The sequence below is a fragment of the Suricata suricatta genome, chromosome 4, assembly GCF_006229205.1.
Source record: "Suricata suricatta isolate VVHF042 chromosome 4, meerkat_22Aug2017_6uvM2_HiC, whole genome shotgun sequence".
Taxonomy (NCBI): domain Eukaryota; kingdom Metazoa; phylum Chordata; class Mammalia; order Carnivora; family Herpestidae; genus Suricata; species Suricata suricatta.
In genome coordinates, this window is record NC_043703.1 from 144213692 (window position 1) to 144235182 (window position 21491).

Genomic DNA, 21491 nt, shown 5'->3' on the forward strand with positions numbered 1-21491 from the left:
CTAATCAAAATCATAGATCCCTTCCCAGAAGAATATATATAAACACATAATTTTGGGGACTTAGTCAGTTAAGTGTCTGACATCAGCTCAGGTCATGATCTCACAGTTGATGGGTTTGAGCCCCACGTTGGGTTCTGTGCTGACAGCTCAGAGCCTGGAACCTGCTTCGGATTCTGTGTCTCCCAATCTCTCTGCCTCTTCCCCTGCTCACTCTCTTTCTCAAAAAGTAGATAAACATTAAAAAAAATTTAAGCACATAATTTGTGTGTAATTTCAGTGTATATAATTGTGTATAATTTCACCGAAATAGGGCGCCCCACAGCTCTAGTGGTCTATGATTCTGCACATAAACTGGAACGTTACAACATAACCTTATGATTTTGCTTTTTAATTCAAAGAAATTTCTTTTTTATTTTAAGTTTATTTGTTTTGAGAGAGAGCACGCATGCGGGAGGGGCAGAGAGAGGGGGAGAAGGATAATCCCAAGCCGACTGTGGACCATCAGCACAGAGCCCACTCAGTGCAGCGCTCCACCCCACGAACCGTGAGATCATGACCTGAGCCAAAATCAAGAGTCAGTCACTTAACCTAGTGACCCCAGGCACCCATGTGCCCCTGCAAATTTCATTTTCAAGTTGGTCTTCTCAGCTGCAGACATTAGTGGCATTTGTCTTTAGCTTCAGCAGGCATAACAAAGGCAGGATATTGCTCATTGATGATATATATAAATAAGAGTTGTGAGCGGCTGCGTTCAGGAGAGTCCCTGAAAGCGTCCTAGTCAATCCTGCATGGTCTGTTCTAAATGTGATCATTTCTTTTATTGTCTACAGACTTCACACCAAACAAACATCCATCCCCAGCAGGGTCAGCCTCCCTTTAGTCAGAGGTTCCTCTGGTTTGAATGTGTTTGTATGTGCGCCTTCGTTGCTGTTTGCCCCTTGGCGCTCTTACATCATGGGCACTCAGCGTGCAGGTAACTCCTTGGGGGAAACAGGATCCTCACGGTCATTTTATCCAGCAGCTTTCCCTCACTGGGATGCTGGAATTGGGGCTCTTCCTCAATGTGCTCAGCGCTGCCTTCCAGAGGATTTCGTGAGTAATGGAAGCCAGTTGCTCTGATCTGTTCTGATCTGCTATGAGACCGCTCTGGGAGTCCCAGGAAGAATCACATTTCTTGATGGATCTAGACCTTTTGAGTTAACCACAGAGTTAAGCAAACCTCAGTTTAGAAGATATCTAGTATCTTAAGCATCTTAGCAAAACGATGTTGCATTGGCTGTTTGCATTCCTCATGTTCTAGACCAATGCAGCATTCGTAAAGCCCAACAGATGAATGAATGAAGGCAAGACCTTTGCAGGCTGCCTCATGCCCTGCGTAGAACTATATGGAATCTATTGTCTTAACCCTATGTCCTTTACTTTGTAGTGGATCTTATTGGTGGCTACAACATTGGCACCATCAGCCATGAGAGCCGTGTAGACTGGCTGGAACTTAATGAAACTGGGCACAAGCTTCTCTTCAGAGACCGGAAACTTCGTGTGAGGAGGTTTACTAAGGCCTTAACCATTGTGTGATCCACAGAGGATGTAGTACTGCTTGCCGCCAGGGATTGTGGGGGCAGGATGGGACATAATTTCTTGGTGCTATGCCATTGACATAGCAAAAGGCACAGATGAGTCAACATTATGTCTGCTATCACAGCCCATCTTGTATTAGCCTTGAGACTGTATCATGATGGCACCCAGGTCAAGAGGGGAATTTGGGAGCTGGTTTTTCCCTTACTATTTACAAGTCTAGTAATGCCCTAATGGAACTGCCTCACCCCTGCATGCCTAGCTGACCTTTACCCACATCAGCCACAGGGTTTTTCAGCTACTCTTACCTGACAGCGATGAAGTTGACTCAAGGACAGCTTCCCCTCAGCCCTTTATTGACTCTAATCTCAATATGGTTCCACCAAAGAGTTCAACCTCCAGGGTAAAGAGAGACTATCTGATGATTTTTCATTTCATTTTCATCATGATATGAAAGCTACACCACAAATATCTAGACCATTTAATTTGCCTGGTGACCTCACTTTTGCACTCCAGTCTGGCAACTCTGGCCCAGAGTTACTCTTCAGACTGAAAGTCTGACCTTCGCCTAACTTAAATTTCTGAGTGTAGATCTTTGCTCATTTGGTCATCTCTTACTTGCCAGAGTCATGATGTACCAAGTCAGCATAAACTTCAAGGGTAGCAGATTAGAAAGCTTTGAAATTCAGAATGTACCTGATTGGTGGGTTAGTTCACCATGTTTCACCAGTAGGGAAATGGTCAAGGTCAGAAGATACCCCATATCCCCTTCTAATTGTGCTGTCTACCTCTTTCTCCTCAGTTACATCTATATGATATTGAAGGCTGCTCGAAGACAATGATTCTCAACTTCTGCTCCTACGTGCAGTGGGTCCCAGGAAGCGATGTGCTGGTAGCTCAGAACCGAAACACCTTGTGTGTGTGGTACAACATTGAGGCACCTGAGAGGGTCACCATGTCCTCTATTAGGGTATGTCAACACCAGGACACATCAGGCATAGTGTCAAACTGACTGATAGAGCCCTGAGGAAGCTCCAAAGGTTATTTGGTTCTCTGTGGCCACCCCCCAAAATCTCTGTGATGAGATGGCAAGTAAAACTTAGATTCCCCCACAGCGGGCCAGGCCCCAGAACCTTCCTTGTTCAGATTCTTGACGTTATATTAGGTCCTTGGAGTATGGCTCTCTATTACAGTGGCCCTGGGAGTTCATCAGGTCATAATGAGTTCTCTTAAGCTGGAAAAGGCCCCCAGGAGGAGGGGCAGTTCTAGGGCAGTTCCTGTGTCTTGATTCTCTGTTGTCAGCCAGGCAGAGCCCCTTTTTTACCAGACTGGAGATCAGACCCTCCCTTCTGTCCCCCCAGCATCACACACAGGCCAGTGCTATCCCAGCACCTGGGAGGGTCCTGAGACCAGAGAGACTAGGATGACTGCTGTGGGTATGGATAGGGCACTCTTGTTCTCTTTTCTGTCTTACCCTTTTAGACTATTTGGGTTTCTGGGGTTATTTTGTCCTTTTTTAAACACTTGTCTTTCACTTTTTTGCTTTGGAGGTTACACATCTTATTCCTGGGGTGGTTACCCTTGGAAGTTTACCAAATACCTAACAGTCTAAAGCCCCCTACAGACAATACAGGGACCTGAACTGTGATTACCTCCCCTGTGCCGTTGCTGTCCAGTATTTTGTCATCCCCAAAGTTAGACGTTCCTCTTCTACACAGCCAGAATTTGTTTAGATTTACCATCATGGCACCAGTTTCTCTTGTTCATGTTTTCTTTTCTTTTTTTTCTGTCCACTTTTTCTTTTTGCATTGCTGATCTTCCCTCTGGAGTTATTTTTCTTCTCCTTGAAAGAAAGTATTTTTAAATAAATGCTCAGTTTCTGAAAATTACTGAAATGTAATTATCTCAATTTTTTTAAAGTTTATTTAGAGAGAGAGCGAGCACGCTCGGCACCGTCAGTGCAGAGCCTGATGTGGGGCTCGAATTCACGAACCACGAGGTCATGACCTGAGCTGAAGTCAACTGACTGAGCCGCCCAGGGGCCCTTGAAAAAAAATTTTTTTTAAAAAGGCTTCACACCCAGCACAGAGTCAAACACAAGGGCTTGAACTCAGACCCTGAGATCAAAACTTGATCTGAGATCAAGAGTTGGATGCTTGACACTGAACCACCCAGGCAGCTCTATCTGAAAATGTTTTTATTTGAGCTGTTCTTGAAAGATACTCGAACTTAGTACCCGAGTGTAGATTGATAGTTGGTTTTTCTTAGTCTGTTCCATATACCATCCCATTGACTCCCTTTCTTCTGCAAAGTTTATTAACAGCCCTTTCTATCTTTTCTCTCGTATTGCTTTTAAAATCTTCTCTTTCTTCAGTGTTCTGAAGTTTCGTTACAATGTCTCAGTATATATTTCCTTTTACTTCCCTCCTTCGTGTATTTGTGTGGTATGTGGTGTATTGTGAGTACGTGTATTTTCATCAGGCTTGGTATTTTCTCAGCCATGATCTCTTCAAACATTGCTTTTTCTCTTGAACTGTCCAGTCTTGCCCTCAGGACTCTATAATTAAGCCTATGTTCAATTTCTTGTCCTGTCTTTGTGCCTCTGTAACCCCTCTTTCATTTTCCTTTCTCCTTTTCACTCCATGCTACATTCCTGATTATTTCTTATGATAAATCTTTCAGGGCCGCCTGAATGGCTCAGTGGGTTAAGCATCTGACTCTTGATTTCAGCTAAGGTCATGATCTCACAGTTCTGTGGGGTGGAGCCCCACGTCGGGTTCTGTGCTGACAGGTTGGGATTCCCCCTCTCTCTTTGCCCCTGCCTTGCTCACACCTCACACACACACACACACACACACACACACACACACTCTCTCTCTCTCTCTCTCTCTCTCTCTCTCACTCTCTCTCTCTCTTTCTCTCTTTCTCCCAAATGAGTAAACTTAAAAAAAAAATACATCTTTCAGTTCAGTAATTCACTTTCATCATTGTCTAATCTGCTATTTAAACCACCCATTGAGGTTATTTTACTTCAAATATTAAGTTTTTTATAAGGTTTTATTTGGTTCTTTCCAGTCTACCTGTCCATTTTTTTTTTAGTATATGCTCTACCAAAGCAAGCACAACCTGGACATTTTTGATAGTCTCTTGTTTCTTGCTTAATGTATCATTTCATCTTTTAGGTCTTTAAATGATTTACACTTATATTCCATAACTTTTTTCATAACTATTACTATTTTTTTTAATTTATAATAGTTTATTGTCAGATTGGTTTCCATATAACACCCAGTGCTTCTCTCCATGACCATCACCCCCTTCTCCCCTCCCCCATAACTATTATTTTTAAGTTTTTGTTCACGTTTTTATTTCTTTTGAGTGAGAGAGCATGCATGCACATGAACTGGGGAGAGGCAGAGAGAGAATCTCAGGCAGGCTCCATGCTGTCAACACAGAGCCTGATTCAAGACTTGAACCCACAAACCACAAGATTATGATCTGAGCTGAAGTTGGATGCTTGACCAACTGAGCCACCCAGGTGCCCCAGAAATCCTTGGAGGTCTAAAACTGCTGTAGTTCCTGTTTCCTCCTTTATAGTGGTTAACTTGTATTTTTTGTACATTTTTTTATTGTAAGCTCATGTTACATTGAATATAAACTTTTAGGGGTGCCTGGGTGGCTCAGTCGGTTAAGTGTCTGACTTTGGCTCAGGTCATGATCTTATGCTTCATGGGTTCGAGCCCCGCATTGGGCTCTGTGCTGACAACTCAGAGCCTTGAGCCTGCTTCAGATTCTGTGTCTCCCTCTCTCTCACTCTGCCCACTCCCCTGATCACACTGTCTCTCTCTGTCTCTCAAAAATAAATAAATAAATGTTAAAAAATTAAATAAAAAAGAATATGAACTTTTAGAATCTCTAGGGCCCAAAGTGGATTTGTCTTCCTGCAGAGATGATTTGTTTGCTTTGCTAAGAATCAGGCATATTAATGACTTTTGTCCCCTTTACTGAAGAGAGGCTCCCAGTTTTCATGAGGGATTCTCCGATTCGGCCTCCCCATCCTGCTGGAGGACTCAGGATTTATTCTCTCCAGAAGTGTGTGCCTTCAGGGCAGCTGCACCCTTCCACTTGCTCAACTTCTGTTTTTTCCTGCTCAGGTTTCAGCTTACTGATCTCTTTCTTTCTTTTCTATCCTTTCTTTCTGTTCTTCCTTTTCCTCCCTTCCCTCTGTTCTCTCCCTTCTGTTTCCTTCCTTCCTTCCTTCTTTCCAGTAGGAGATGGGGTAGGAAGCATGCATAATGATTTCTTCAGGTGAACTGAGCAACAAACACATTATAAAGTATGTCCCAGGTTGAAGTTGTATTTTAACAGGAGGACTCTTTTTTTTTTTTCTCCCACGCATGCAAAAGCCAAAGGCTTTATTACGGGCTTAAGCTCGTGCTCACAGACTCCACCAACCCACTGGCCACGTGGAGAGAGAGCTGGAGGACTCTTGAGCTAGAAGCAGAAGGGGATGTACACTTTGTCAGTTTACCTCCAGGCATTTGTTGTTGGCGCAGCTCTGAGTGTACTTTAACCCAAGGGGATTACCGTGGATAAGGAATTCTTACCTGCCTGGAAGAATCTAAATATTAGGCACCGTGTGCGCACTGGGGTTGGGTAAGGGCGGGTCTGTTCTGCAGTGGTGGCAATGGAAACACTAACCTGGAATTCGGGGGGGGGGGGTCATTGCAATTTTACAGGGCGATGTCATAGGCCTGGAGCGGGGCGGGGGGAAGACCGAAGTGATGGTGACTGAAGGTGTGACTACAGTCTCCTACACACTGGATGAGGGTCTTATCGAGTTTGGAACAGCCATTGATGACGGCAACTACACCCGGTGAGGGGCTGGGCGGATAATTCGTGAGGTGGTGGGAGAATCTTGTTCCAAGGCAGGAGGACTTGGGATGGGTCATAAAACGAGCCACATCTAAAAACAACCTGGTGGGATAAGATAGACAAAAAGGCCAATTGCCTGACCCTCCCTACCCTTCCCTTGCCCCCTCCCCAGTCTTCCGTGTCTAGCTGACCCTGGACTGTTGCTTTGCTTCCTTCTCTCTTCAGGGCAGCAGCCTTCTTGGAGACTCTGGAAATGACCCCAGAAACAGAGGCAATGTGGAAAACCCTGAGCAAACTGGCACTAGAGGCAAGGCAGCTCCACATTGCCGAAAGGTGAGGGAGAGGGCTGAGGTGCTGGGCACTGCGAAGGATGACAGTGGGCGGTCTGCCCGTAGCCGCTCCGCCAGCGCCAAGACACCGCTTCCCTCCCGTGCCAACGGCGCCATCACAGAACCTTCCACGTGGTTATTCCAAACATGCCTTCATCCTGTTTCTAAGAGTGTGTCCTTTACTGTTTTGGCTTCCCCTTCTTGTAACTAGCTGCCGCACATCCTCCAATCCGTGCATCACTGTGTATTTCCAAATGTGGATTAGGAGTGTAGTTAGTGGGACAGACTTGGGTCTCCAGACTTCAAGTTGGCTCTTGCCTCCATTTACCAGCTTTTATAACCTTCAGTTCAGTTAACCTTTCCAAGCCTTGGTTTCTCAATTTCCTGTGTGTAAAAGGGGGGTAATAATAGGATTTACCACATAGAGTGGTAAAGAAGAACCATGGTGGCAGTGGAGTAGGAGAATCTGTGCAAAGTGCACAGTAAACGTCTGCAGCTGCCATTTTGTGTGGGAGCCCTGTGTCCCTTCTTTCCCGTACGCCCACAGCTAGAGTGCCAGCGAGTCCCGGGGGCTCTGACCCAGCATCTTCAGAACCTCTCCTGGATCTCTCATGTTCCAGCTCTACTGTCCCCACCCTCTCCTACCTGCCCTGTCGCAGACGCCTCTTCACTAGTCTCACTGATACTGCTCTTACATCCCTACCTTCCGTTCGTCCTGTGAGAGTTGAGGTGACTTTTTAAACCATAAATTAGATTATATGACTTTTTTGTTGTTGTTTTGCTCAGAACCTTCCATTTGTACTTATAGTATAAGATCCATACTCCTTGCCGTGTCCGAAAGCCCAACAGTATTTGGTTTCTGGTTCCATCTTCTACCAGGTACCTATTTGCTTATTAGTCTGCAGCCACAATGGCATCCTCTAGGCCCTGTGCACACACCAAACTCACTCTGGCCATAGCACCCTTACGCTTGCCGTTCCCTCTGCCTGGAGTAATTTTTCCCCATCTCACCGTGACTGTTTCCTCATATGTAGGTCTCGGCTCAAATGTCGGCTCTCCAGGTCTTCTGTGACTACCAGCTTAAGTGTCTATACATAATGTCACACTCTTTTATTTTCCTTTTCATTATCTGAAATATCTTTGTTTGCTTATTATTTGTTTCTACTAGAACCTAAATTCCCTGAGAGCAAGGCCCTCATCTGTCTAACCCCGCTTAGGTCTCTAGTGGCAAAAACAGTGTCTGGTCCATAATCGATGCACAGTGTATATCTGCTGAGCCAGTGAATTCCTGATGATCCTGTACTAATACCACTTCTTACTGTTACTGTTTCCATACCACAGGTGCTTTTCTGCCCTGGGCCACGTAGCCAAAGCTCGATTCCTGCATGAGACCAATGAGATTGCAGATCAAGTGTCTCGGGAATATGCAAGTATCATCCTCCTGAATCATTCAGTGTCTCAGGCTGAGATTTCTCTTCACGCTCAGCACCCTGGTCCCTAGCCTTCCAGCCGTGGCTCTTCCTCGGCTCTGCCCATCCCGCCTCCACCCTCAAGTTGGACCACTCCGGGATTGCTTGCCAGACCACATCCACGGAGCCCCATGAAGTTTTTCAGCTTCTAAACCTTTTAGCCTCCTCGTCTCCCTAGCCTTCCTGTCTAGGCTCACGCAGACAGAATGGCTCCTGCAGCAGCAGCATTACCAGAGCCTTCTTCCCACAGGGTGGAGAAGGAACAGACTTTTACCAGGTCCGAGCACGCCTAGCCATGCTGGACAAGAACTACAAGCTGGCTGAAATGATCTTCTTGGAACAGGTGATGGGGAGAAGGGGGACCAGATTGAAGAGGGGACTGGGGGGCAGAGGAAGCGAAGCAAACTGAGGGAAGGGCACTGAGGGAGAGCACCTAGAAAGTTACTTACTTACCCCTCTGCGTTAGTCTTATGGTTACATCTTTCTTGCACCAACCATCTGCCATCTCCCCCTATGCCCCAGAGCCTGTCCTGGCAGTTCTAGCACATCGAGGTGGATCCAGGCTGTGGGCCTGAAGCCTACACAATTGGAGGAGCCTCTGTAAGAAGTAAAAGGCCTTGGAATAGGGGCTTTGCAAATAAGGTGTCCTGAGGCGCAAGCTTCTCTTAGTTTCATAATCAATCCACCTCCGGGTGTGCGTAAGTAAGGGATGAGGCTTTTAGTTCACGTGGGCTGCCATCTTGGCCAGCCTGAGAACAGCCTGCTGATTTCTGATCCTCACATCTGCCTGGTGCCCCTCTCTCCTCTGCCCGGGTTCCCCCAGAACGCTGTTGAGGAGGCCATGGACATGTACCAGGAGCTGCACCGCTGGGATGAGTGCATCGCAGTGGCTCAGGCCAAGGTACTGCCAACTCTTTCTCCTCCACATGCTCACAGCTCAGTTCACCAATACCAGAAACCTCTTGTCGAGGAGGCTATGGAACCGGGACAAGTTTAGGGCTGGGGGTTAGGACGCTGGGGACCAGGAGGACTTGCATTGTCACAGAGGGATTGGAGAAGCATGGGAAGCAGCAGGGCAGGAAGGAGGGATGTGACTCCCCTTGCCTCCCTGTTGCACGTCCAGGGGCACCCAGCCCTGGAGAAGCTGCGCCGGGGTTACTACCAGTGGCTGATGGACACTCAGCAAGAGGAGCGAGCAGGTGAACTACAGGAGAGCCAAGGGGATGGACAAGCAGCCATCAGCCTCTACCTCAAAGCGGGGCTCCCTGCCAAAGCGGCTCGCCTGGTGCTGACCCGGGAGGAACTGTTAGCCAACACGGAGCTGGTAGAACACATCTCTGCAGCCCTTATCAAGGGGGAACTGTATGAAAGGGTATGGCTGGCTTCCCATTCCTGTCCCTTATCTCCGGGGCCCAGTGTCCCCTCCTACCTAAGGAGTCCTGGAGTGCATAGCCCTCTGTGACTAGTTGCAGATTCTCCTCCTGTGGGGGCTGATACTTGATTCTTTGGGTTGTAGAGCTATCACTGTAGTAATGTGGTATGTGTTACTAGGCAGGTGATCTCTTTGAGAAGATTCGAAATCCACAGCGGGCCCTGGAGTGCTACTGTAAAGGCAATGCATTCATGAAAGGTACTACCACAGACAGCCCAATCTTCACTGTTACATACTCTTGCTCAAACGGTCCCCTGCCACCTATTTTGTGCATCTGTTCAGCTTGACTGGCTCAGTTCTCCATTCCTCCACTTGACTTGTGTTCCACACCCCATTTCCCTGTCTTACTTTTTCTGAGTCCCGTCCCTGGAAGTCTTAGCCGAGCACCCTGTCTGTCTCTGACAGCGGTGGAGCTGGCTCGATCGGCATTCCCCGCGGAAGTGGTGCGCCTGGAAGAGATGTGGGGGGATCACTTGGTGCAGCAGAAGCAGCTTGATGCAGCCATTAATCACTACATCGAGGCCAGGTATAGGGGTGCAAGGTGATGGGGCAGGTAAGGGCACCCAGGCCTAGAAGAGAGATCGCAAAATGTAGTTGGAATATGCTTGAGGTGTCTCCCTATCTCTCCATCTGTCTTCTTCTTTTCTTGTACATACGTATGCCTCTACCAACAATGCCAGGTGCTCCATTAAGGCAATTGAGGCCGCCCTGGGTGCCCGCCAGTGGAAGAAGGCAATTTATATATTAGATCTACAGGACCGGAACACTGCAGCCAAGTACTATCCCCGTGTGGCCCAGCACTACGCGTCTCTGCAGGAGTATGAGGTGAGGAGAAGGCCCTTTCTGCAGCCTGAGGCAACGCAGCACAGGATTAACAAGGAGAGAACCCGGAACAGGAAGTGGGGGCCACCTCACCATGTCCTTCTTTCTGGGTCCCACCAACATCAGTCACCCCGAGTGGGAGGAAAGCTGTTTACTGCCCTTCCTTCAATGCATCGTGACACTGACCCCTGTCCCAGTGTCCAGCTCTCTTCCTGTGCTAGCATGAGTGATTCTTCATGGTAACGCCATCTTAGTTACGATGTAGAATTGCCATGCATTGCAGAAATGGAAGGCCCTTTTATTTATTTACTTTTAATGTTTATTTGTTTATTTTGAGAGACAGAGAAAGCAAGGGAGGGACAGAAAGAGAGGAGAGAGAATTTCAAGCAGACTCCACACTGGGAGCACACAGCCCAATTCGGGGCTCAATTCACAAACCATGAGATCATGACCAGAGCTGAAATCCAGAGCTGGATGCTTAAACAACTGAGCCCTTTTAAGCTCCCATTTTCCCCATCCTGGTTTGGGCCGGGCTTTTTTTTTTCTCAAAACCATAGGAGGAGTGAGACCCCCATCGTCATCTTTTCTTCTCTGTTGTTATACCATAGCAGTGTCCGCCGCTCTCCTCCATCCCAGCCAAGATTGGTTCTTTCCTTCCTTCGCAGGCTGCTTTAACTCTGTTGTTCTTGGCCTTTTGTGTCTGCCTCTCTCAACCACAGACTGCCGAGGAGCTCTACATTAAAGGAGACCGGACAACAGATGCAATCGACATGTACACTCAGGCTGGCCGCTGGGAGCAAGCCCACAAGGTAGACAGAGAGTGGGGTGGAATTCTTCGGAGAATCCCGCCTCTCAGCGTCTTTTGCCACTTGCTTTGGTCTCTGATCTCCCCACCTTCACCGGTTCCCTGAAATCTAAGAAAGAGTCCCAGAATAAAGTCCGGGAAGCTTGACCCCTAGCCACAGGCAAAGGCAAGGATGAAGAGGCCCTTGTTCCCAAACCTGTAATTCTGATGAGCATGACGGGCTCGGGAGGTGGGGCATCTGAAACACCACTCCCCAAGCTCTAGTCACAGACGCGACTTTGTTTTGCGTCTGCTCCCTGAACCCGGTGAATACAGTGGGAATATGGGAATGGGGATGGATGCCCCCAGCTCAGGGCATCCCTGACCCTTCTGCCTGAGCAGAATATAGTTCTTATTTTGCTCCTTGTGGACTTGGAGTTCTCTGGACTGACTAGGGAAGTGACAGTAACCAGACTCCTGTGGTTGTTGGGAAAGTTCAGAGTTCCCAGAGGCGGGCTTCCCAGGCTGCCCTGCATATCCCTGTGCTTCCCTTGGAAACGCCCCCAGAGGCTACTCTGGCTCTGTGTGTCTGCACAGCTGGCAATGAAGTGCATGAGGCCAGAAGACGTGTCGGTGCTGTACATCACCCAGGCTCAGGAGATGGAGAAGCAGGGCAAGTACCGTGAGGCCGAAAGGTGAGCTGCGGCCCCAGAGGGGATGTGGAGGGAGGCCTCAGGGCTGGAGGGAGGGAGGAGTCTGAGGGAAAGTGCCCTCTGCCTAGAAGGCAGTGGCAGGATCTCTTAGGAATGACTGTGGCCGTAGGAATCTGGGTGTAGGAGGCCCCAGGTGCATCTCCCATCCCCAGGCTCTATGTGACAGTGGAAGAGGCTGATCTTGCCATCACCATGTTCAAAAAGCACAAGTTGTATGATGATATGATCCGCCTGGTAGGGAAGCACCACCCAGATCTCCTCAGTGACACACACCTCCACCTGGGCAAGGTGAGCCCTTCTCTTGTCTCTGCCCCTATCTCCCCCAAACGGGCTCCATGTCGCCTTCTCTCCGTTCTGACCTACCTTTCCGCAGGAGCTGGAGGCTGAAGGCCGACTGCAGGAGGCTGAGTATCACTACCTCGAGGCTCAGGAGTGGAAGGCAACAGTGAACATGTACCGTTCCAATGGGCTTTGGGAGGAGGCCTACCGGGTAAGGAGGCCAGTTCCCACTGGGGACGTCCACCCCCCTTTCCTACTCTCGAGTGACTAATTCTGAACTAGATGCAGGTATCTTTGAAAAATGTCCACACCTAGAGGCAAAATTTCACATATTTGAAGGGTTCGTAGACTACCTAAAATTCATCCTTGGTCCCTAAGCAGGTTAATAGACCCTGAAACGTAGCCCTCTCCCTGTTGTTCCAGTAGAAATATCTGATCCTGGTCAACGCTGAAGTCGGGTCAGAGGTGAAAGGGGGCAGCCGTGTGTCTCTGCATGGGAGTGGCTTTGCTTCACAGGTGGCCAAGGCTCACGGAAGCGCAAATGCCCACAAACACGTGGCCTATCTGTGGGCAAAAAGCCTGGGAGGAGAGTCTGCAGTCAGACTGCTTAATAAGCTGGGACTCCTGGAAGCTGCCATTGACCACGCCGCTGACAACTGGTGAGGCCCTCCGTCTCCTTTCTGCTGACCCCGTTCCAGTCAGAGCCTCTGACTGGACAAGAAACATTGCTGTATAACTGAGAAGCATTTCGGAAAACTGAGGCGGGAGCGAAGAGGGCCTTGGTAGAACTTGATGGAGAGGCAAGAATGAATTAGCTCTGCTCCTATCCCCTGGGGGCTCACACCAGTGTTTGTTTAGCTGTCCTAAACATGGGGCTCAGTCTCACAACCCGGAGATCAAGAGCCTGTCACTCTCCTCTCTGAGCCAGCCAGGTGCCCCAGAGAGAACAGCTTTTAAAGCTAAAGTGCACTAAGCCAGTAACTTACTTCTGAGTCATGGAAGTGTGATTCTATTAAATGCAAAAAGCTTTTCTTAAGCAAATGTTACGGAAGACCTGCATGGAATCAGATTGCTGAGGGTAATCTTACTCATTTTTGAGAGACTCTTTTTCCACTAATGTAGTTGTGGCTCAGGAGGAGATGGCGGGGGAGAGAAGCCCTTGCTACCCTGGCAGCTGCCGTGCTGTGAGGCTCCCTCCGGCCCCTGCCTCATGCCAATCCCAGGCTAACATCAGCTGGTCTCGGGAAGCACAGGCTTTTCCAAGTGTCTCCTGATCCTTTATATTTCTCTGTCCTTCTCTATCCCTTCATATGGATTACCTTTCTTTATTTGTCCTTTTTCCTCCCCCTATCCTTGCCCATTCAGTTTTCTTTTGCCCTGTTTCTCTTTTTCTCTTACAAAATGAAGTATTGAGTAGGCAGACCTTATCTGAACCTTCCATTTCAGCTCCTTTGAATTTGCTTTTGAACTCTCTCGCCTGGCCCTCAAGCACAAAACTCCTGAGATTCATCTCCGATACGCTATGTACCTGGAGGATGAGGTATGGATGTGATCCCTCTCCATTGGTTTTGACCCTGACCTCCTCCCCTCTCATAGCTGCCTGTGATGGCAACTGCTTCTCATCATGTGCAGCTGCCCTTCTGTCCCTACAGGGTAAATTTGAAGAGGCTGAAGCTGAATTCATCAGGGCTGGTAAACCCAAGGAAGCAGTCCTCATGTGAGTTACCCCATAAGTTCTTTAATCCTGACCTTCCAGGCACAACCCCAGGACCCTGTATGGTCCCCTTCACCTTCATCTGAACCTAGTACCGATAAATCTTATGCCCTCCCTTCAGTGACATGGCTGTTTGCCTCCGACTGTTGAGGTCTCAATCCTGTACTTAACCTCTCCTGTGTCCTCATCTGGGAGCAGGTTTGTCCATAACCAGGATTGGGAGGCAGCCCAGCGGGTGGCCGAGGCCCACGATCCAGACAGCGTTGCCGAGGTGCTCGTGGGGCAGGCCCGGGGGGCCCTGGAGGAGAAGGACTTTCAGAAAGCAGAAGGGCTGCTGCTTCGAGCCCAGAGACCAGGCCTGGCCCTCAATTACTATAAGGTGGGGCACTGGATTCAGAGCCACGAGGGAAGGGGAGAGGGTATGAGAACCCAGAGGACTACACTGACCCCCGCTACTAGGAGAGATCCAGGAAGTTAGCACTGGGGAGGCAGAAAGAAACAAGAAGGTGAAGAGAGTCCAAGGACCCAGGGATCAGTGGCCCATAGCATCTGTGTGTCAGTGGGAAGCTGTCATGCCTGCCTCTGCTTCCCTGATACCCGGAAATCTGAGCAGGAGGCTGGATTATGGAGCGACGCCCTGCGGATCTGCAAGGATTATGTGCCAGGCCAGCTGGAGGCTCTGCAGGAGGAGTACGAGCGGGAAGCCACCAAGAAGGGGGCCAGGTATGAAGGCGAGGCAGCAAGTGTCAGCAGGGCTGGAGGGTGGGCCACACAGCATGCACGTGACAGGCCACACTGCCCGTCCTGTTCCCCGTCATGTGTGTTCTCATCCCGTCAGGGGTGTGGAGGGGCTGGTGGAACAAGCGCGACAGTGGGAGCAGGCTGGAGAGTACAGCCGTGCGGTGGACTGCTACCTCAAGGTGCGGGACTCGGGAAGCAGCAGCCTGGTGGAAAAGTGCTGGCTGAAGGTGAGGCCTGCTGCAGCCCTCCTGGCCCTCTGCCGCCGGCCGCCGCACACCCAGCATTCCCCCTCCGACACTCCTCTTGTTCCTCCCGGGCCTTCCGTTTTCACCCAGGCAGCAGAGATCTAGCTACTAAGTGCTTTGAGACACTAGAGCTATGAAGGTTGTGAAAGAGGGGTTCTAAGGCAGAACCCTGATGGCCGGAAATTGGGGGTAGTTAGGCTGACGTGGCTCCGCTAGCTGTATCTCAGCGAGGACTTAAAGGGTGTGATGCAGGTTGGGGTTCAGAGAAGGGTGGGATCTCTGGGCTGGAGGGCTCCGGGAGGTCTGTGAGGGAGGATGGAGGCCATGAAGAAAGCAGAAGCTCCTGCTCCACCCAGCAGCTCCTGAAAAGAAGCATCTAGCAGATTAAGTCAAGCTAGGATGTTTTGTTAACTCTAAAACATATAATCACATTTTAATATCTTAGAAATTGGGATACATGTGAAGTTTTAAATGACACATCTTAGATTCAGAGAAGTTGTGAGTGGGGTGAGATTGGTCAGCTTCCTCAATAAAATATGAGTGTGATGATGGCCCTGCAGAATTGCCCTCTGGTTTCTGAGGACTTGTAATCGCATAGCCCCGAGAAATTGGCAGGGGAGGGGGAGAGCAGAAAGAAGGCCTGATGACTGGTTATGTAAAATTTAGCAGATTTAGTCAGCAAGTGTTTATTAAGCATCTGCTGTATTTTACCCTGGAGCATTATTTATTGGCATCTGTGCATGGCTGTACCTTCTGCAAATTAGCTTCCTGGATGGGGTGCTTTAAGTTTTGAAGGGTTTGGCAGGTGAAGAAAGTGAGGCACGTACAGGTCGGGGAAAGACCAGGAGGATTCGTATAGACTAGCTAAAACTGGCCCATGTCCATGGAAATGAAAATCTGGTGAGGATGCCAGCATCACAGGGGGATAGAGTAAACTTATAGAATGCTTGGGTTTGTAGAATTACTGAGTTTTAGGGTTGGAAAGTATCTCCAGGATCATCTAGAGCAGCACTGTCCAACAGAAATATAATGCAAGTCACAAAGCTAAGTCACACATGTAAATTTAAAATTTCCTAGTAGTCACACTAAGTAAAAAGAAATACAAGAAAATAATTACATTTAAGCTAACCAAATATATCTAAATTCATTTCAATATGTAATCAATATTTTATTGATTGCTTGTATTATTGCTGTAGCATTTATTTTATTTATTTCAAATTGTTGTGATATTTTACATTTCTTCTTTCATACTAACTCTTTGAAACCCAGTGTGTATTTAAGCTGGTAGCACATCTAAGTTGGGACTAGCCACATGTGACTAGTGGCTTCTGTTCTGGACAATACACATCTGGACCAACTATCACTCTTATGGGTGAAGAAACTGAGGCTCAGAAAAGCCCAGCACAAACAGTTTCCAAATGCCTTCTTTCTCTACTCTATACCCGCACTGCCAAGATTCTGTTTGTGACAAAGAACTTGAGAAACCAGTTTGTCAGAGGTGGAAGGACCAAATGCAGCGACCTCACACGTCAAAGGGAGTATGTGACAGAACAGGAGCTGAGAGGAATAGATAGGTCCACTATCTATTATTTAGAGGCTCTGAAGGACCATGAGGCAGGCTTTACCCAGGAGGGTAGAAGGTGAAGGAAAGTGCAGAGAGAATGTCGACAACTCGAAGGAATAAACAGATCAGGCTGAGGACACTCAGCAGTATTTGTCTCTCCTACCCATCATCATCTTCTGTTCAACCCCTCAGGCCGCTGAACTCGCCATCAAGTTCCTGCCTCCCCAACGCAGTCTAGAAGTAGTTCGGGCTGTGGGACCCCAGCTGATTGGAATCAGAAAGCACAGCGCAGTAAGTAGAGTGCCAGGACTGAAGAGACAGACTCCAGAGAGAGGGGTGGAACAGTACCAGCTACACCCAGAAGGGTGTGGAGGTGGGCTCCTGGTGGGTGTGACACGCGGTTCTGTGGAAACGGAGGGGAAAGATGGTGTCCAAACTCCATGTTCCCACCGTGCAGGCTGCAGAGCTCTATCTGAACCTGGACTTAGTCAAGGAAGCAATCGATGCTTTCATTGAGGGTGAGGAATGGAACAAGGCCAAGCGTGTAGCCAAGGAGTTAGATCCCCGGTAAGCTTCTGACCCTTCTATTGGGAAGTTCTCTTTTACTTCCTTTTGTAAAGAGAGAAAGTTCTCATGGGAACGGGGTGCATCCCGGGACCGTGCAGCACTAGATCTCTGCTCCTCTTCACAGGTATGAAGACTATGTGGACCAGAATTATAAAGAGTTCCTCAAGAACCAGGGCAAAGTGGACTCGGTGAGACAAGGTGGCGAGAGGGAGAATCCATGGAGACTGTCCCTCCATTCCCCGCTCACGGCATCTCTGTCCTCTTAATTCTTACCTTTTTCCCTGATCCCCAGCTGGTGGGTGTGGATGTGGTGGCTGCTTTGGACCTGTACGTGGAGCAGGGCCAGTGGGACAAGTGCATTGAAACGGCCACCAAGCAGGTACTGCTCCTTCTCCCATCCCTCACCCTTCTGGACATTTCCCCTTGGCTCCACTTGGCCCAGAGCTGTCTCTCTCTTACTTCCTCCGAAGCCTAACCGCAGAGATCCCTAACCAGCATCATAGAGTGTCTTCCACACTCTTGAAGCTGGGGTCAGAGGCCTTGCTGGGCCTGGCTTACACGTGCCTTGGCCTCCTAAACAAATCCACCGCCTCAAATCACCACCCCACCCTCACTGCCTGGTCTTACTGATCCCAACCTCCCCATGCTTTTCCTCCATCCCCGGGACAGAACTACAAGATTCTGCACAAGTACGTGGCTTTGTATGCGACTCACCTGATCCGAGAGGGTGGCTATGGCCAGGCACTAGCCCTGTATGTGCAGCACGGAGCCCCTGCTAACCCACAGGTACCAGCCTGCACTTTGGGGTAATGTTTCCTCAAGAAAATTGTTACCTTCTTCTCAGAACCACCCATTCCTTCAGGAACGGTCTTCTCAAAGGATTCTTTTAAGAGAGCATCATGCCCAGAGACAGCCCCCACCACCCACCAGCCTCTTCTGAAATATACAGCCTCTCAGAATTTATCATTTGAGGAAACATTCAGCAACCTCCCCATACTGTTAGCTAATGTAGGAACAGTCTTTCGGAGATGAATCCTGGACATAGCTCTAGGGCCTCATCTACTTCCTTCAGAGACTAAACACTGCTCTCCTGTCAGAGCATCCCAGCTCTCTGGACTCTGAGCCCATTAACACCAAGACTGCATTCACATTCACACAGTTTGCCCACACTCAGAGCACCAACTGGTAAGACTGTCATTTTCTTACTTTTCTCTGAAAATGATCAACACTTTCTCCATCGTTGTCCCCTAGCTCCTCCACACACACACACACACACACACATACACGCACACGCACACTTACAGCCTGTTTTCCTTTTTGACCTCACATGTACTTTCTCTTCTAGTTATCCCTTGTGCCTCAGCTCTCCTTTCCCCATTATCCTTAGAACTTCAACATCTACAAAAGGATCTTCATGGACATGGTGAGCTCACCGGGGACCAACAGTGCTGAGGCCTATCACAACTGGGCTGATCTTCGGGATGTGCTCTTCAACTTGGTGAGGAAGTCAGTTCCACACAGAGTGAAAAAAAACTATCCACCTGTCCCTGTCGTCATGTCTTCTTTTATAACATATACCTCTACCTTCAGATGGCCTACACCTCTGTCCAGGTGGCCATTAGCTGGCCACCCTGTGGCTCAGGCACTTCTCTGGCCCCTGACTCAGGCTGTGCTCTTCCTATTCTAGTGTGAAAACCTGGTGAAGTCTAGTGAGGCAAACTCTCCAGCCCACGAGGAGTTTGAGACGATGCTGCTGATTGCTCACTACTATGCCACTCGTTCCGCAGCCCAGAGCGTCAAACAACTGGTGAGGTGGGGGCAGGGGGCAGCTCTCAGTCCTACGGACACATCTTCAAACGCATGAAGTTGAATGAATTCAAGTTCTGGATTTTCAAGCTTGGTCCACTTCTTACCTACTTTCTCTTGTTTAAAGAAATCTTGAACCCTTGCTGAGATGGTTTTCTTCCTGACTCCTCCTTTGACTTTCTCAGGGCCCTCTGCGCACACAGCTCCACCTTCATTATGCTTAAAACATTCAAATCCCACAACTCACAATATACACATACCTTTGGCTTACTTGCGATAGCATATTTTGTATTTATTGTGTGTACTTGAATGATAGAAATAATCCAGGCCCAGGTCTCTTGTGCATATGAAAATGAACTAAGACCCAGAACCACTTGAGATCCATAGCAATTTAATACGGATTATTGGTGTTCTAGTTCTGGTCCTGCCTTAGTTATAATATCACTGGCCTGGTAGCTCAGTCACTACCATTCCAGGATCATAGTGCTTTGACTTTACTCTGTAGGAAACTGTGGCTGCCAGGCTTTCTGTTTCACTCTTACGCCACACCCAGCTGTTACCTGCAGACAAGGCCTTCTATGAAGCTGGCACTGCTGCCAAGGTGAGCTGGGACAAGGAAGGGTGTGGCTGAGGAATTAAGGAAATCAAAAGTCGGAAGGTAGACTATCCTGTCTGCTCAGGTAGAGCTAAGCTAAGTGTGGGGCTGATGTTATGGAGGATATCATTTTCCTGTGACTTCCTTCCACACACACCTCGCCAACCGCCCCCCCCCCCACTGCATCCTGGAAAAGGAACATCCGAGTCCAGCTGCTCCCTCCCACTTGCAACTTTTCTCTGTTGCAGGCAGTTGGCTGGGAGAACATGGCATTCATCTTCCTCAATCGCTTTCTGGATCTGACTGATGTGAGCATATAGTTGTGCCCAGAGGGTGGGAGGTTTGGCCTGTCACAAGCTCTGTCTATCTCATGGCTGACCACTCTGCCACAGGCAATCGAAGAAGGGACTCTGGATGCCCTTGACCACTCTGACTTTCAGGATACAGACATTCCCTTTGAGGTGCCACTCCCAGCCAAGCAACACGTACCGGTAAGGGTACAAGATTGGAGAACGGGAGGCCTCACTGGTGTTAGGGCGTCGTGAATGGAGGACACTTTACTCTGGCCCTCCTAGCCTTTGTGATGGCCATCAGTTAGCAACATCTTTGGAAGGGCTTTAGCCCTCACTGTTCCTTCAGTGAAAGTAGAAGCAGAGAAAAAAACAGGTGATGACCATGAACCCCATCCAAGGAGGATCATGTGTGGGTAAAAGGTGAGGCACAGGATGACAGCTTAGTAAAACTCTCCACTCCCCGCCTTCCACTTCCTGCTATGGAGGCTGGTGCTGAGGAGGCTGCTGCCCCCTGTCGTTCCCAGGAGGCTCAGAGAGAAGAGGTTCGAGACTGGGTACTCACAGTCTCAATGGACCAGCGGCTGGAGCAGGTTCTGCCTCGGGATGAGCGCGGTGCTTATGAGGCTTCCCTGCTGGCGGTGAGCACTGGAGTTCGGGCGCTGCCCTGCCTCATTACAGGTACAGCACCCTACAGCACCCAGTGTTCTGCAGCGGGTGGGAAGGAGGGGCAAAGAGCAGGTTCAAGAGAGTATTTTTCAGGCTCTGTGCTGACAGCTTAGAGTCTGGAGTCTGCTTCAGATTCTGTGTTTTCCTCTCTCTCTCCCCCTCCCCTGCTTGTGCTCTGTCTCTCTCAAAAAATGAATAAACACTAAGAAAAAAATTTTTTTAAGTATTTTACTGTGATTCAGTAAACGTGGCAGAAGACAAAAACTTTTTTTTAGAGAGAGAGAGAGAGAGAGAGAGAGAGAGAATGAGCAGGGGAGAAGAGCAGAGAGAGGGAGAAAGAGAAGCTTAAACAGGCTCCATGTTCAGCGTGGAGCCTGACACGGGGCTCGAGCCTATGACCCTGGAATCATGACCTGGACCAAAATCAAGAGTCGGATGCTCAACCAACTGAGCCACTCAGGTGTCCCAAACATCCTACTTCCTGCTCCTAAATTGTTCTTTGTTTTCTCCCTCAAATGCCAGTTCCTCTTTTTCTTCTCCCACAGGATACCCCATTCTGAGGAACAAAATTGAATTTAAGCGGCCCGGGAAGGCAGCTAACAAGGACAACTGGAATAAGTTCCTTATGGCGATCAAGGTTAGAGAGGGAGACTTGAAAGGTCAGGGCAGAAGAGAACAGCACTGAAGGCAAATAAAGCACTAGAAGGGTCGGTGGGTGGGAATGTCAGCACGGCAGGTGCAGGCCCTGAACTCTGCTCCCCATACTAAGATAGGGTTGATTTTCTTTATAGAAGGAATGCTTTTCCTTCGCCCTAATGAGTTTCTCTCCTGTTTTCCTGTTTGTCCACAGACCTCCCACAGCCCAGTGTGCCAGGATGTGCTGAAATTCATTAGTCAGTGGTGTGGAGGGCTACCCAGCACCAGCTTTTCCTTTCAGTAACTGACAGAATTCAGGGAAGAGCTATTAGGTTCTCTCTCTCATTAAAGTCTTGTAGATAACAAAGACCAGACCACTGTGTTCTTCG

The 21491-nt window shown here is 48.8% G+C and overlaps 1 protein-coding gene across 2 annotated transcripts in view; it reads left to right on the forward strand.

Moving 5' to 3' along the window:
• The window catches only part of IFT172 (intraflagellar transport 172), a 32815-nt gene extending 11346 nt beyond the window's left edge, over positions 1-21469 (forward strand). Inside the window, exons 15-48 of one of the 2 annotated variants that reach the window (XM_029938059.1) lie at positions 1427-1539; positions 2378-2545; positions 6312-6448; positions 6673-6780; positions 8118-8202; positions 8496-8588; positions 9069-9146; positions 9369-9617; positions 9797-9875; positions 10083-10203; positions 10358-10502; positions 11219-11308; positions 11881-11978; positions 12149-12284; positions 12370-12486; positions 12792-12934; positions 13722-13815; positions 13928-13992; positions 14188-14368; positions 14603-14712; positions 14828-14957; positions 16732-16830; positions 16997-17106; positions 17231-17294; positions 17399-17485; positions 17776-17892; positions 18494-18604; positions 18794-18913; positions 19418-19513; positions 19756-19815; positions 19900-19998; positions 20325-20478; positions 21012-21103; positions 21317-21469. In XM_029938059.1, the coding sequence (XP_029793919.1) occupies positions 1427-1539; positions 2378-2545; positions 6312-6448; positions 6673-6780; positions 8118-8202; positions 8496-8588; positions 9069-9146; positions 9369-9617; positions 9797-9875; positions 10083-10203; positions 10358-10502; positions 11219-11308; positions 11881-11978; positions 12149-12284; positions 12370-12486; positions 12792-12934; positions 13722-13815; positions 13928-13992; positions 14188-14368; positions 14603-14712; positions 14828-14957; positions 16732-16830; positions 16997-17106; positions 17231-17294; positions 17399-17485; positions 17776-17892; positions 18494-18604; positions 18794-18913; positions 19418-19513; positions 19756-19815; positions 19900-19998; positions 20325-20478; positions 21012-21103; positions 21317-21406 (3839 nt within the window). In that variant the 3' untranslated portion in view covers positions 21407-21469. Of the gene's footprint in view, positions 1-1426; positions 1540-2377; positions 2546-6311; positions 6449-6672; positions 6781-8117; positions 8203-8495; positions 8589-9068; positions 9147-9368; positions 9618-9796; positions 9876-10082; positions 10204-10357; positions 10503-11218; positions 11309-11880; positions 11979-12148; positions 12285-12369; positions 12487-12791; positions 12935-13721; positions 13816-13927; positions 13993-14187; positions 14369-14602; positions 14713-14827; positions 14958-16731; positions 16831-16996; positions 17107-17230; positions 17305-17398; positions 17486-17775; positions 17893-18493; positions 18605-18793; positions 18914-19417; positions 19514-19755; positions 19816-19899; positions 19999-20324; positions 20479-21011; positions 21104-21316 lie in introns of those variants that run through there. The other variant, XM_029938060.1, reaches the window with a different exon arrangement.
• Positions 21470-21491: the final 22 nt, after the last annotated feature.